Here is a 15756-nt window from a genome sequence, read left to right as displayed (position 1 = left end):
TCCTCTTCCTCCCTACGCGCGGCGCGGCGGCGGCGGCGGCGGCCAGGCCGAGGCTGGGCACGGGCGCCCGATCGCGGCCTGCTGGCTAGCGCGGGCAAGCGCCGCGCCCCGAGCCGCCGTCGCCGCGCCGCCCCCGTCACGACCGCCGGCCGCGGGGCCTCCGGGCGGCTGGGCCCGGCGAGGGCAGCGAGAGGCGGGGCTGGCGTGCGGGCGGCGGAAGGAGGCGGAGGAGGAGGAAGAGGAGGAGGCGGCGGCGGCCGGGAGCCGGGGGAGAGGGGCGGGGGGTGGGCCGGGGGAGGGGAGGAGCGGGATTTGCGGAGCGCCGCGCCGCTGCCGGGAGCCGGCAGGCCCGAGAGTGACCGGAGTCACGGCGGGCGCCGGCGGAGCCGCGGCGTCGGACCCGCCTCCTGGAGGAGCTCAGCCCCGACCAGGCCCGGCCCCATTCCCGCCCCGCGCCGCCTCCCCGCCGCCGCCGCCGCCGCCGCGGGAGCGCTCCCTTGCCCACCCCGCCCCCGCGGCCGAGCCCGGGAGTCGAGTGGGAGTCGGCCGGCCGGCGCGGGCAGCGCCGGGACCCCGCGGGGGACACTGCAGCCGGAGCCCGGGAGGGGCCGCGCCGCCACCGTCTGAACTAGGATGTCCCGACATGAAGGTGAGAGGAGCCCCCGCCCCCACCCGCACCGCCCGGGCCTCGGCCTACCCCGCCCGGGCCCGGCGCGGCAGAGGGCGGCCAGGAAGCGGCGGAGACTTTGGCCGAGCCCGAGCCGGGCCCGAGGCGCTGGACCCGGCAGTGAGCGAGCGAGGGCGGAGAGCCGCGGCGCCGCTGCCGCCACGGCCGCGGCCCTTAGCTGGGCCTGGTGCTGGAGGCGGGGCGGCCCGGGCGGCCGGAGGGTTTGCACTGTCATGGGGCGGGGGGGGAGGGGAGGCGGCGGGGCCCGTTACCGGCGGGAGCTCGGCCCTCGGGACTGATACCGGACGCCGAGGCCCGCCCGGCCGGTTCAGGAGCCGCGGGCCCCAGCGCGGCCTAGCGCTCCCGTCGCCCCGGAAGAGCCCGGTGTGGTCGCAGAGCCGGGCCGCGGGCGGCAGCAGGAGGCAAAAGAGCCGGTCCGGGACCCGGCAGGCGCGTCCGGTCGCCGGGAGACGACGGCGAGTGTCCCCGCCTGCGGGCGACCGCGGGGCTGGCGGGAAGGCTCTGCGGCCAGGGGACGGGAAGCCCTCGCCGCCTGGAGCCCGCCCCAGCCTCGCGGCTAGGCCTCGGCGCGTCCCTGGGCTCGGGTAACCAAGTTCCCGGGGTGGATCCGACCCCGCCGCAGCAAGCAAACTCCCTGCTCAGTCACCCAGGCAGAGCAGGGCTCGCTCCCCGCCGGCTCCGGTGCCCTCGCCGGCATGTGCTGCCTACCAGACAAGGTTTTGGAAAATGACGATGGTGAGGTCTATTCATGGTCGGGGGTCGTTTTGGACCTTGTTATGCGATTTAAAAACACGATTGGAGTACAGTTGCAAATAAGCAGACTGCTCTAAGCCCAGTCCCAGGGCACAAAGAGACAAATGTTTAGGGTCGAGGCTTTGAGCTGGTAAGAAATAAGTTAACTTTAATTTACTGCCATATGGTTTAGAAAAGGAGGAGGGGGTTGTGTTTTCTTTGTTTCACTACTACAGGTTTTTGGATAAAAAGTGTTAAGAGTCTTGGCGGAAAGTTTGCCCTGTTAAGGTTAATACAAGATTGTAGAAGTGGCTTGAAAGTTTGTGTACTCACGATTTTAAAATCCTGTATAGGTGATGTAGGAGTGGAGAAAGTTTAGTGAGTCAGTTTAGTGTGTGCTTCGCACTGTGGGAAAGATATTCTTTGGGAAATACAGACCTTAGAATTTTAAGGCGGAAAAACTCAGATTGATTAAAATTGTATTTAGAACAAGTTTCAAAATTCGCATTACTAATTACAGCGTTGAAATTGACTCAACATTCTGTGTTCAACGATTCTGTATTTTAAAAGTTACAAAACTAATATGAAATATACTATATTTTCTTCGCAAAGCATTTACTGAGTACTTACTGTGTTCAAGTGTTGGACATTTTGAAATAATGAGGTACCTAGCCTCATAGAAAGGAACACATAAGTGGGAAGCTGTGCCTCTTTTCCCACTTTGGCTGCTTCATGGAAATGTATCCTTATCTCTGTAATTTTAAGAACTTGTAATTAAAGTTATAATCAGATTTCAATTTGGGATATTAAAGTTTATCTTAAACTGTAGTCCTGTGTACACTGACCACTTTCAAGACAAAACAAAAGTGAGCAATGGCTGCAGGCTTTCTTAACGCTTAAAAACTGGGAGAGTTAAAGTTACAGAATCACAGCCATGGAAGAGTGTTTCAGACTCATTCTCCTTGGTCTAAGAAAGCACACAGATAGTTCCAGAGAAGCATTCTAATTGAAGTGTCCTGGGAAGAAAATTCCTTCACCCCCCATGCTCTGTTGGAGTAATTAAAATCTCATATTTGGAACATTCTTGAATGTAACATACATTCTGTAATTTAAGCCCATTTCCCCCCATTTGGTCCTGTGCAAAGGTGTGTGGTTATGAAACTTCTGTTACCTTTTAGTTACTTGAATATTACTGAACCTCAGCACACTAGTAGCACACCTTTCCTAGTAACTTACGTTAATGTCAGAAAATAGAACATACCTAATGAAAAAGGACCATACCTAAATACATCTGTTGAAGACTTACAGTACAATATTTGATAAGTGATTATCTTTCAGTGGTCTAGTTTATGGTCTGAGACAGGAATAGCAGTCTCATGAATCACACTTAACTCATTAGATATATGTTTTGTGGAATATTAGTTCAGACTGTCATTATTGTCATCAGTACGACTTTGACTTATCAGCAAATACAGGGTATGGCAACCTTGCTGTTCTTTTCTTACCTTTCCCTTTTTTGGGCCAACGAATCCCATTTCTTTCAGCATTTCTTTCTTTCTTTCTTTTTTTTGATGGAGTCTCGCTCTGTCACCAGGTTGGAGTGCAGTGGCGCCATCTCGGCTCACTGCAACCTCTGCCTCCCGGGTTCTAGCCATTCTCCTGCCTCAGCCTCCCAAGTAGCTGGGATTACAGGCGCCCGCCACCACGCCCATCTAATTTTTGTATTTTTAGTGGAGACGGGGTTTCACCATGTTGGTCAGGCTGGTCTCAAATTCCTGACCTCAGGTGATGCACCTGCCTTGGCCTCCCAAAGTGCTGGAATTACAGGTGTGAGCCACCGCACCTGGCCTCAGTATTTCTTTAGTGGTGTGATTTTTGCTCTCTCAGTCATCTGTCCACCTCCAAATTCTCTGTAGTTCTCATTTCCTTTCACACTCTCATTTCAGTAGTGTGACCCCAAGTTGGATGTAATAGTCTGGTAAAAGGTTTGAACAAGCCTATCATGTTGTACTTGCCTGGTGCTTCCTTTTCAGGGCCTTGTGTGTGCAAGTAATATGTTTCTTTGTCTTTGTACCCACCCTAATGAATTACACTAAATCCTATTATTTTACTAATGAAACTTTGGACAACACAGTCCTGAGATGGACACCTGTCAGGCTTGAAGGCTGAACCTTGTGAAGCAGTGCCTCTGAGAAAGGCAGTGCAACCAGGAGCATAGAGAAATGCTCTAGTCCAGGGGTCAGCATGCTGCTTCTGTAAAGGGCCAGGTAGCAAACATTGCAGGCTTAGCGAGCTATAATAGTACGAAAGCAACTGTAGACAACATGTAATTGAATTAGCATGGCTCTGTTCCAATTAAAACTTTATTTGTGGACACTGACATTTTAATTTCATACAATTTTTTTTTTTTGAGACAGAGTCTTGCTCTGTTGCCCAGGCTAGAGTGCAGTGGCGTGATCTTGGCTCACTACATCCTCCCCCTCCTGGGTTCAAGTGATTCTCCTGCCTCAGCCTCCCAAGTAGCTGGGATTACAGACACCCACCACTGCGCCTGGCTAATTTTTGTGTTTTGTTTAGTAGACATGGGATTTCACCATGTTGGCCAGGGTGGTCTCAAACTCCTGACCTTGTGATCCACCTGCCTCGGCCTCCCAACGTGCTGGGATTACATGTGTGAGCCACCACGCCTGGCCGAATTTTGTATAATTTTCATGTATCATGAAATATGATTTGTCATTTGACACCCCCAGCATTCAAAAATACAAATAACCATTCTTAACTTTCGGGCTGTATAAAAGCTGGTGGTGGGCCGGGCGCGGTGGATCATGCCTGTAATCCCAACGCTTTGGGAGGCCGAGGCGGGTGGATCACCTGAGGTCAGGAGTTCAAGACCAGCCTGGCCAAAATGGTGAAACCCTGTCTCTACTAAAAATACAATAATTAGCTGGGTGTGGTGGTAGGCGCCTGTACTTCCAGCTACTCAGGAGGCTGAGGCAGAGAATTGCTTGAACCCAGGAGGCGGAGGTTGCAGTGAGCTGAGGTCATGCCACTGCACTCCAGCCTGGGCGACAGAGTGAGACTCCGTCTCCAAAACAAACAAACAAAAAAAATGGTAGTGGTTGGATTTGGCCTGAGGGCTGTAGTTTGCCTTACCTCTGCCCTAGACTGGCGCTTTAGAGAGTTGATAGAGCTTGAACTGTCAAGAGTCTAGAAGGGGCCCAGTCGGCTTGGTGTTCCATCATTTCCTTTGGGTGATGGGAAATGAGTTCACAGACTGAACCAGCTCCTCTGTACGTCACTTTTCAGCAGCACCATGTGGAATGGAAATAATTGTTCCTCACGAGTGGGCAACAGGCTCCCCACCCTCCAGACCCTTAATGGAGATGGCAGTACTCTATATTTTTCCTGTTTGCCCGTTACTACTTTTCCAGGGAGAATTCCAGGGCCACTTTTAACTCACTTTGTGGTGTTCTTGTCATGTTAACATTTTGTAGACTTTAGTGCCCAGTCACTTTATGTTCACCCTACCAACACTGTCTAGTTCACAGTGAACCCAATCATTTTTTATCTTGATGTATTTTTTAAAATGTGTCACTGCCATACTTTCAAATACATTTAAAATGTATGTTATTCAGAGCTTAAAATCTACTTTTAAAGCTTTCCAAATAAAAAAAGCAACTTATCAAATTGCTCACTGCTTATTAGCTAAAATGAAATTATGAATGTTCTTGAATAGATTAGAGCCTCGTTGATTACCTGGATCTCGGTACACGTGTCGCCTTAAATCATTCAACCTTTCAGTCACTACTATGTGTAAGGCAGTCTGCTAGGTTCCAAGGAATGTGGGGCTAAGTGAATGAGATGCAGCTCCTTACCTTAAGTCTGGCGAGGAAGATGCATTTTTTATCTAACTTCCACAGTGCAGTGTGAAACATGGCATAAGGAAGGGGTAAACATTGATGACAAAGTAATTACCAACTTTTCTCTTACTAATTTTGTCAAATTTCAGAGAGGTACTCTACTGTGATTCTAGCACTTTTTTCTTGAGTGCCTTCTTAACTCCCTTTTTTTTTTTTTTTTTTTTAAGACAGAGTCTCGCTCTGTCGCCCAAGCTGGAATGCAGTGGTGTGATCTTGTCTCACTACAACCTCTGCCTCCCGGGTTCGAGTGATTCTCTTGCCTCAGTCTCCCAAGTAACTGGGATTATAGGTGCCTGCCACTGCGCCTGGCTAATTTTTCTATTTTTAGTGGAGACAGGGTTTCACCATGTTGGCCAGGCTGGTCTCGAACTCCTGATCACAAGTGACCCACCCACCTCGGCCTCCTAAAGTGCTGGGATTACCAGTGTGAGCCACTGCACCCAGCACCTTCTTAACTCTTTCTGGGCCACTTTTGATTTTGGGTAAAGTTGTTTGAGATTTCAAGCCGGTTGCAGTGATGTGCACATGTAGTCCCAGGTACTTGGGAGGCTGAGAGACCCTATCACTTAAAAAAAAAAAAAAAAAAAAGAGATTTAAAATAGAGTCCTTATCTTTATCTGATTTATAATTTCCCTAGCTTTTTGAAGATTTTCATATGTAAAAATGATAGTGGATAAATGAGCAGGTGGTCATGTTGTTGTGCTGTTCTCAGAAGTATCTGATACTATTTATTTTTAAAATGTAAAATACAAGACTACGTAAGCCATTAATCTAGTTAGTCCCAACTTTTTTTTGTTTTTATTTTTTAATTGGCAAAAATTGTATATATTTCTCGTGTATAACGTGATGTTTTGAAATATGTATATTTTGCAGAATGGCAGCTCCAACTTTTTGAAAGTTGTACCACTTTTTTCTTAGTAGATTCTAATTTTCTCTCGCTCTTTTTTTTTTTTTTTTTTTTTTTTTTTTTTTTTTTTTTTTTTTGAGACGGAGTCTCTCTCTGTTGCCCAGGCTAGAATAGAGTACATTGGTGGGATCTTGGCTCACTGCAACCTCCACCTCCCAGGCTCAAGTGATCCTCCTATCTCAGCCTCCCATAGTGTTGGGATTACAGGTGTGAGCCATTGCTCCCAGCCTTAATTTTCTCTTCTCAAAACATGTTATCTGCCACTGAAACACACATATAGACAGAAATAATTTGGTTTTAGAATTTGGGGACTGCAGAGCCAACATGGGTAATTAGCATGTGATTTTAATGCAGTGCCTTTTGCCTCCCTGTAGAAATGTAAATGGACTCCCACTGGTAAGATCCTTACCATCAGATCTTCTTATAACTTATTTTACTTTAACTATAATCTATTAAAATATTATGACATTTTTAAGCCTTTTTCAGTTGGTTTTCTGTTTTTGAGACAGAGGTCTCTGTCGCCCATGCTGCACGCGAGCACAGCCTGCTGCAGCATTGACCTCCCAGGCTCAAACAGTCCTCCCACTTCAGCCTCCGAAGCAGGTGGGACCACAGGTGTGCACCCCACACCCGGCTATTTTTTTTTTCTTTTTTGCAGAGACTGGATCTTCCACTATTGCCTAGGCTGGTCTCAAACTCCTGGGCTCAAGTGATTCTCCCACTTCAGCTCTCAAGAGTGCTGGGATTATAGGTGTGAGCTGCCATGCCCAGCAACTTTTTCAGTTTCAATAAATCGTAAATTATATTTACCTTGACTTTCAATGGAGAATGTATAAGAATGTAAATTTATGGAAAAACGAATCACATTTTAATTTCTGGGGTCTTTGATTTCATGATTTCATTTAAAGTTCATTTTGGAGCTCATTTTCCCGTATTTTTACATTCATGTTTAAGTTAAAATGTAGCAAAACATGACTACATGTTCTTCTTTCAAATTGGGAACTTAATTTGGAAGAATTTCCTTTTGGTCTGAGGATTTTAAGATGTATTAGCAGCAATCTTTTTTTTTTTTTCTCCTTACTCTTGTTCCCCAGGCTGGAGTGCAATGGTGCGATCTCGACTCACCGTAATCTACGCCTCCTGGGTTCAAGTAATTCTCCTGCCTCAACCTCCTGAGTAGCTAGGATTACAGGCATACGCCACCTTACCCAGCTAATTTTGTATTTTTAGTAGATACGGGTTTCTCCATGTTGGTCAGGCTGGTCTTGAACTCCCAACCTCAGGTGATCCACCCACCTCAGCATCCCAAAGTGCTGGGATTACAGGCATGAGCCACTGCACCCAGCCTCAGCAGCAATCTTGTAAGATGGTAACTTTTTCACAGTAGGAGCTTATGAAACTTATGATGTGAAATATCTAAACAGATCCCTTCATATTAAGCTTTGCAACCTTTTTAAAAGAAATCCCCGCATCATAACTTACTTTTCAAAATATCAACTTTATGAGATCTATGATATATATTTGCCTAGGTTTTTTGTTTTTTGGTTTTTGAGTTTTTTTGAGACAGAGTCTCACTTTGTCGTCCAGGCTGGAGTGCAGTGGCATGATCTCGGCTTACTGCAACCTCCGACTCCCAGGTTCAAGCAATTCTCCTGCCTCAGCCTCCCAAGTAGCTGCAATTACAGGCATGTACCACCATGCCTGGCTAATTTGTGTTTGTTTTTTGAGGTGGAGTTTCGCTCTTGTTGCCCAGGCTGGAGTGCAATGGCGCAATCTCAGCTCTCCACAACCTCCACCTCCTGGGTTCAAGCGATTCTCCTGCCTCAGCCTCCTGAGTATCTGGGATTACAGGCATGCACCACCATGCCTGGCTAATTTTGTATTTTTATAGAGACGGGGTTTCTCCATATTGGTGAGGCTGGTCTCGAACTCCCGACCTCAGGTGATCCACCTGCCTCAGCCTCCCAAAGTGCTGGGATACAGGCGTGAGCCACCACGCCTGGCCATGTGTTTTCTGTTTTTTAAACTAGAAGTTCCAAAAGTTTTTAGTGAAGGCTAAGGTGTCATTGAATTACCATAGAAATAATGTTTTTTAAATCACTTGATGGGCTGGGCGTGTGGCTCATGCCTGTAATCCCAGCACTTCGGGAGGCCAAGATGGGTAGATCACCTGAGGTCAGGATTTTGAGACCAGCCTGGCCAACATAGTGAAACCCTGTCTCTACCAAAAATACAAAAAAATAGCCAGACGTGGTGGCAGGTGCCTGTAATCCCAGCTACTTGGGAGGCTGAGACAGGAGAATCTCTTGAACCCAGGAGGTGGAGGTTGCAGTGAGCTGAGATGGCCCATTGCACTCCAGCCTGGGCAACAAGAGCGAAACTGTCTTAAAAAAAAGAAAAAAAAATCACCTTATAAATATTGCTGTGGGGCTACTTTTATGAATATGGACTCGAAGCATTCCCTAACTGCATATATTCATAAAAGTTAAAAGTAGAATGCTGTTCCTAATGTCTTTGTTTATAGAAGATTAATTTTTTTTATTAATTTTAGTGTTGTGCTGAGGACCATGATGTTTTTCATTTCCTTAAAATGATAAAGTATTTTTTTTTTCAGTCTTTGAAGTTATTCATTAAAGTTGAGGAAAGAACCTGTGAGCAGTATACAGATCAGAGCATCTTAAAATGTGGTAATTTTTTGTTTTGTTTTGTTTTGAGACCGAGTTTCACTCTTGTTGTCCAGGCTGGAATGCAATAGAGTGATCTTGGCTCATCGCAACCTCTGCCTCCTGGGTTGAAGTGTTTCTTCTGCCTCAGCCTCCCGAGTAGCTGGGATTATAGGCATGCGTCACCACGCCCGGCTAATTTTGTATTTTTTTTTCTTTCTTTCTTTTTTTAGTAGAGATGGAGTTTCTTCATGTTGGTCAGGCGGGTCTTGAACTCCTGACCTCAGGTGATCTGCCCGCCTCAGCCTCCCAAGTACTGGGATTACAGGTGTGAGCCACCATGCCCAGCTGGTTATTTTTATATATTAGCCATGTCTTGATTTATGTTAAAGATCTGGGGTAAGGCAGACAGTTTCCTAAGGGAACATATTACCTAGATGACATGGGAAAGAAGTGAGGAGCCAGGAAAAGATAGGCTGTTCTTGGGTTGGTAAGGACCAGCAGCCAGGTGGGTGTCGGCAGAGGAAAGACAGGCAGGGTGGGTATGAAGCTTGGAAATGGATCTGTAGCTACGGGATATTGGAAACAGAAAACCAGCTCTCATGCCTGGTGGAATGTCTTGAGAGCTGGGTACCAGGAAGTGAAAACTCTGCCCAATGAAATGAACAAGAGATGAATTACCTTGTTAAGCACCTCCCACCGTTCCGTCTCTGCTACATCCCTGATGGTCCTCTTGGTGTTTGTTAATCATGATAACTGCCTAAAGAATTGTTTTTAGTTGTTGGCTCTCTGAGTTGTAGCAAAGTAGAATTATGAGTCCATCCAATTCATATACACAGTCAATTAGCCTCATCTCTTTTTGTTTTTTGTCTTGAGGCAGAGTCTCACTCTGTCACCCAGACTGGAGTGCAGTGACATAAACAGGGCTTACTGCAGCCTCAACCTCTGGGCTTAAGTGATCCTCCTACCTCAGCCTCCCAAGTAGCTGGGACTACACCTGAATAATTTTTAAAATTTTTGTAGAGATAGGGTCTCATGTGTCATCCAGGCTGGTCTTGAACTCCTGGGCTCAAACGATACTCCTGCCTCAGCTTTACAAAGTGCTGAGATTATAGGTGTGAAGCACCACACCTGACCTAGTCTCATCTCTTGTATGGCCACAGTGCCAGCCAGCAGTCCATCAAACTTTGCCAATGACCACAGGTATGGGCGAAGAGGTATGGATGGATTACTGTAAATTGATCACTGCTACTAGAAAAAAAAAACAAAAAACTGAAATCAGAAGAGTGGGTCAGTTGTGTTATCTTCAGCTAGAAGGGACAGCAGAAGAATAAGTGGATGAAGCATCTTGATATGATGACTAATTAGGTTTGCACATTATCTTCTGTTGAATTTTAATGTGGTGGTTTTTTTTTTTTTTTTTTGCTCTCTTGCTGGTACTCAGTGCCAGTGTCATGAATATCAGCTTTTTCTATAGTAAGAGGGTTTTCATTAGGAGAGTCACTTCTTAGAGTACTAGGTAGATGAGTTGACTTGGAACAGTTATAGGTGTATTTGATTATTTATTATTTGGTTATGACTTTTATTGTTCCTTTAAGACTCTGTCGTCCTCCTACTCAGCAAAGTAAAGGGTCTCTCCAGTAGCACTCCTGTCTTATTCACCAGGCTTTAAAAAAATTTTTTTTGAGATGGAGTCTCGCTCTGTCAGCCAGGCTGGAGTTCAGTAATGCAATATCGGCTCACTACAGCCTCCGCCTCCTGGGTTCAAATGATTCTCCTGCCTCAACCTCCTGAGCAGCTGCGATTACAGGTGCCTGCTACCACACCCAGCTAATTTTTGTATTTTTTTAAATAGAGACAGAGTTTCACCATGTTGTCCAGGGTGGTCTCGAACCTCTGACCTCAATTGGTCCTCCTGCCTCAGCCTCCCACTGCGCTGGGATTACAGGCATGAGCCGCTGCGCCTGGCGATTCCTCACAGATTTGTAATTATGTTTTGATACTTAGAAAAGAGCTAAAGGGATTAAACATTTATTTTTGTGTTCATTGTAGTTTTTTGCATTATGGGTTTTTGTGAATGGTTAGATAACTAACAACTAACTACTGGGGTGAATAGCTGGACCCTACTGTTATTGTTCCACCAGTATTCTTCTTTGGTGTGCTCTGTGGTTGTAGAGGTTTGGCAGTGTGAGCAGAGAAGTTTTCTAAATTAGGAGTTAAGGATGTTGAAGTAGAGCAGACAGGGATTATATAAAGGAGTTACAGATGTGTTCCTTCTTTTCTTTTCTTTTCTTTTCTTTTTTTTTTTTTTTGAGACGGAGTCTTGCTCTGTCGCCCAGGCACGAGTACAGTGGCGCAGTCTCGGCTCACTGCAACCTTCGCCTCCTGGGTTCAAGTGATTCTCCTGCCTCAGCGTCCCGAGTAGCTAGGATTACAGGCATGCACCACCACGCCCTAATTTTTGTATTTTTAGTAGAGACAGGGTTTCATTATGTTGGCCAGGCTGGTCTTGGACTCCTGACCTCAGGTGATCTACCTGTCTCTCCCTCCCAAAGTGCTGGGATTACAGGCTGAGCCACCACATCCGGCCCTTCTTTTTTATAATAATAAAATACATGCTGGGAGTTGAGGATGGTTGGATGATGAATGGGAACCCAGGTAGTTTTCGTATTCAGAGATCTTGATGTTTAGTCTGACACTATTAGGGATTTGTATGTAGTTAATTGCGCTTCTAAGTCAATGTAAATTATACAGTGTGTTTGTATGGCTCTACATATGAATACACATTGTGGTCGCAGAGGTGGGACTGATTTTCTCTTCTCTAGAAAAATGGTGATAAGAACATCAAGTGACAGTGGATGAGAAATACAAGTATTCCTATATTACACCAGTATCAAGGGTCTTCATTCTGAGTCAGACATACTGTATATTTTCATGTTTTTTCGTTATTCTAGATCATTTTCTACAAGTTTTTTAAAAGCTACCAGTGGAAAAGAGATAGCAAATCTACTTGCAGAATTGGGGTAGACCATTGCTATCCAATAGAAATCTAATGTAAGCCACATACATAATCTTAAATTCCCTGGTAGCCACATTTTTTAAAAAGAGGTAAAATTAATAATGAAATAACAACCCAATATATCCAGAATACTATTTCAACATGTAACTGACATAGAATTATGATATATTTACATTTTTTTCTAACAAAGTCTTAATTTTTTTTTTTTTTAAGAGACAGGGTCTCACTCTGTTGCCCAGGCTGGAGTGTGGGGGTGTGATCGTACCTCACTGCAACCTTGACCTCCCAGCCGCAAGAGATTCTCCCACCTCAACCTCCCGAGTAGATGGGACTGCAGACCTGCGCCACCACACCTGGCTAACTTTTGTTTTGTTTTGTTTGTTTGTTTGAGACAGAGTTTCGATCTTGTTGCCCAGGGTGGAGTACAATGGCCCAATCTCAGCTCACTGCAACCTCCACCTCCTGGGTTCAAGCAATTCTCCTGCCTCAGCCTTCTGAAGTAGCTGGGATTACAGGCACCTGCCACCATGCCCAGATAATTGTTTTGTATTTTTAGTTGAGATGGGGTTTCACTGTGTTGACCAGGCTGGTCTTGAACTCCTAGCCTCAGGTGATCCACACACCTTGACCTCCCAAAGTGTTGGGATTACAGGTGTGAGCCACCGCGTCCGGCTGACTTTTGTATTTTTTATAGAGATTGAGTCACCCTATGTTGCCCAGGCAGGTCCTGAGCTCCTGGCCTCAAGCAGTCCTACCTTGGTCTCCTAAAGTGTTGGGATTATAGGAGTGAGTCCCTATGCCCAGCCAAAGTCTTAAATCTTAAATTTTACATTCAGCATATTTTAATTCAGATGCTAAATTTTCATTTAAAAAATGCCTTAGTTGAAAAACGTATTCAAATTTATTCATTGAAGGTCTGCTGACCACCCTATCTAAAGTAACTCATACTCTGGCTGGCCATGGTGGCTCATGCTTGTTATCCCAGCACTTTGGGAGGCTGAGGAAGGAGGATTGTTTGAGCCCAGGAGTTTGAGGCCAAGTTGGGCAACATGGTAAGACCCCATCTTCACAAAATAAGTAAGTGAAATAATAGAAGTTTCTTTGAAAAAAATGAGTAAATAAAGTAGCACACACTCTATATGTATTTTTTGTAGGGATGGGATCTTGCTGTGTTGCCCAGGGTAGTCTCAAACTCCTGAGCTCAAGCAATTTTCCCACCTCAACCTCCCAAAGTGCTAGGATTACAGATGTGAGCCACCACACTTGGCTGTGGATTTCTGCTTCAGTTTTTCTCCTAAGAACTTAGAGTTTTCATTTCCTTATTGCCGGGCGCGGTGGCTCACGCCTGTAATCCCAGCACTTTGGGAGGCCGAGGCGGGGGGATCACAAGGTCAGGAGATCGAGACCACGGTGAAACCCCGTCTCTACTAAAAATACAAAAAATTAGCCGGGCGCGGTTGTGGGCGCCTGTAGTCCCAGCTACTCGAGAGGCTGAGGCAGGAGAATGGCGTGAACCCGGGAGGCGGAGCTTGCAGTGAGCCGAGATCGCGCCACTGCACTCCAGCCTGGGCGACAGAGCGAGACTCCGTCTCAAAAAAAAAAAAAAAAAAAAAAAAAATTATTTGTTAACATATACTGGTTTCATGACCCTTTTATTTATTTTTCTTTATTTTATATTTAAAGAAGCTAAGCAGAGGCTGGGTGCAGTGGCTGACACCTGTAATCCCAGCACTTTGGGAGGCCGAGGCGGGTGGATCACCTGAGGTCAGGAGTTCAAGACCAGCCTGACCAACATGGAGAAACCCCATCTGGCTAACTTTTGTTTTGTTTTGTTTTGTTTTGTTTTGTTTGTTTGTTTGAGACAGAGTTTCAATCTTGTTGCCCAGGGTGGAGTGCAATGGCCCAATCTCAGCTCACTGCAACCTCCACCTCCTGGGTTCAAGCAATTCTCCTGCCTCAGCCTTCTGAAGTAGCTGGGATTACAGGCGCCTGCCACCATGCCCATACTAAAAATACAAAATAAGCTGGGTGTGGTGGCGCATGCCTGTAATCCTAGCTACTCGGGAGGCTGAGGCAGGATAATTCCTTGAAACCGGGATCGGATGTTGCAGTGAGCCAAGATTGTACCACTGCACTCCAATCCAGCTGGGCAACAAGAGCAAAACTCCATCGCAAAAAAAAGAAAGAAGCTTCTATTGTTTATTTATTTTGTGAAATTGGGGCCTTACTATGTTGCCCAGGATGGCCGCAAACTCCTGGGCTCAATCCTCTTGCCTCAGCCTCCCAAAGTGTTGGGATTACAAGCATGAGCCACCATGGCTGGCCAAAGTATGGGCTGCTTTAGGTAGGGTGGTCAGGAAAAGCCTGTCTGAAGATGGATGTTTAAGAAAAACCTTAGTTAAATGAGAGAGATTTAAAGGAAAAAAAATGGCTGGGCATGGTGGCTCATACCTGTAATCCCAGCACTTTGGGAGGCCGAGGCAGGCAGATCATGAGGTCAGGAGATCAAGACCATCCTGGCTAACATGGTGAAACCTCGTCTCTACTAAAAATACAAAAAATTAGCTGGGCGTGGTGGCGGGCGCCTGTAGTCCCAGCTACTTGGGAGGCTGAGGCAGGAGAATGGCGTGAACCCAGGGGGTGAAGCTTGCAGTGAGCCGAGATCACAACACTGCACTCCAGTCTGGGCAACGCAGCAAGACTCCATCTCAAAAATAATAATAATAATTAATAAATAAAGGGAAAAAATATGACTGAGGATACAGCAAGTGTAGAGGTCTGGAAATTGGAATGTTCTTGGAACAGCACAGAGGCCGTGTGGCTGGAGGGCAATGGTTCAGGTGGAAAGGGGTATGAAGTGAAGTTAGCGTAGTTGGAGCCAGATCTTGCACACCGTTGCATTGTAGGCTGTATTGAGGACTGTTGAACTGTGAATGCTTTGAGAAACACATTTCGGAAGCCCTGCTTTGACTAAATAAATGGCAGAGGGTGGAAAGTAAATACTCAGTTTGTGTCCCAAACACCTCTAAGAACATTTCTTTACAAACTTTCCCTACATTTACCATTATTTTAAGCTTTGTCTTTCTTGACCCCTATTACTCTATTTAACTGATGTTTCCTGAAGGGTGTGGGGTTTGATGGAAAGTGAATCTTTCTAGTTTGAATGTAAAACCCTTGGGCCTGGCGATCGGTGGCTGACACCTCTAATCTCAGCACTTTGGAAGGCCCAGGCAGGCGGCTCACGAGGTCAGGAGTTTGAGACCAGCCTGGCCAACATGATGAAACCCCATCTCTACTAAAAATACAAAAATTACCTGGACGTGGTGGCAGGCACCTGTAATCCCGGCTACTCAGGAGACTGAGGTAGGAGAATCGCTTCAAACCGGAAGGCGGAGGTTGCAGTGAGCCAAGATCGCGTCACTGCACTCCAGCCTGGGTGACGGAGCCAGACTCCATCTCAAGAAAGAAAAAAAAAAAAAAAAAAAAAACTTGGGCCTAGAAACTGGGTCATCTAAACTAGCAGCTCTCAAACTTTAAAAAATATATATATTTTATGCTGAGAAATATATTTTATGTTCTGATCCAGTAGTCACATACATATGTAATGAAGCAAGAGTAATGCAAAATAGTACTTATCACTACTTTGAAACATATACCTTGTTTTCTATTCTGCTTCATTAAAAACCAAATACTAGTTATGTCCTTCTAGATCGATTTCACATTCTATTCATGGATTGTCACCTCCTATTGAAAAACACTGGCCTTGGATGTCAACCTAAAACTTTGGGTCCTTATGTGCAAGGTATTATGATAGGTACTATGAGGCA

General features: G+C 46.0%; 1 protein-coding gene across 2 annotated transcripts in view; it reads left to right on the top strand.

Annotated features, from left to right (window-relative positions):
• Positions 1 to 229: 229 nt before the first annotated feature.
• The window catches only part of KCMF1 (potassium channel modulatory factor 1), an 83380-nt gene continuing 67853 nt past the window's right edge, over positions 230 to 15756 (top strand). The window contains exon 1 of one of the 2 annotated variants that reach the window (XM_050754968.1): positions 230 to 649. In XM_050754968.1, coding sequence (XP_050610925.1) covers positions 634 to 649 — 16 coding nt within the window. In that variant the 5' untranslated portion in view covers positions 230 to 633. Of the gene's footprint in view, positions 650 to 1324; positions 1424 to 15756 lie in introns of those variants that run through there. The other variant, XM_050754966.1, reaches the window with a different exon arrangement.

The sequence above is a fragment of the Macaca thibetana genome, chromosome 13 (assembly GCF_024542745.1).
Source record: "Macaca thibetana thibetana isolate TM-01 chromosome 13, ASM2454274v1, whole genome shotgun sequence".
Taxonomy (NCBI): domain Eukaryota; kingdom Metazoa; phylum Chordata; class Mammalia; order Primates; family Cercopithecidae; genus Macaca; species Macaca thibetana.
Note: the sequence above shows the minus strand (reverse complement) of the source record. Positions and strands in the feature narration are given on the sequence as shown.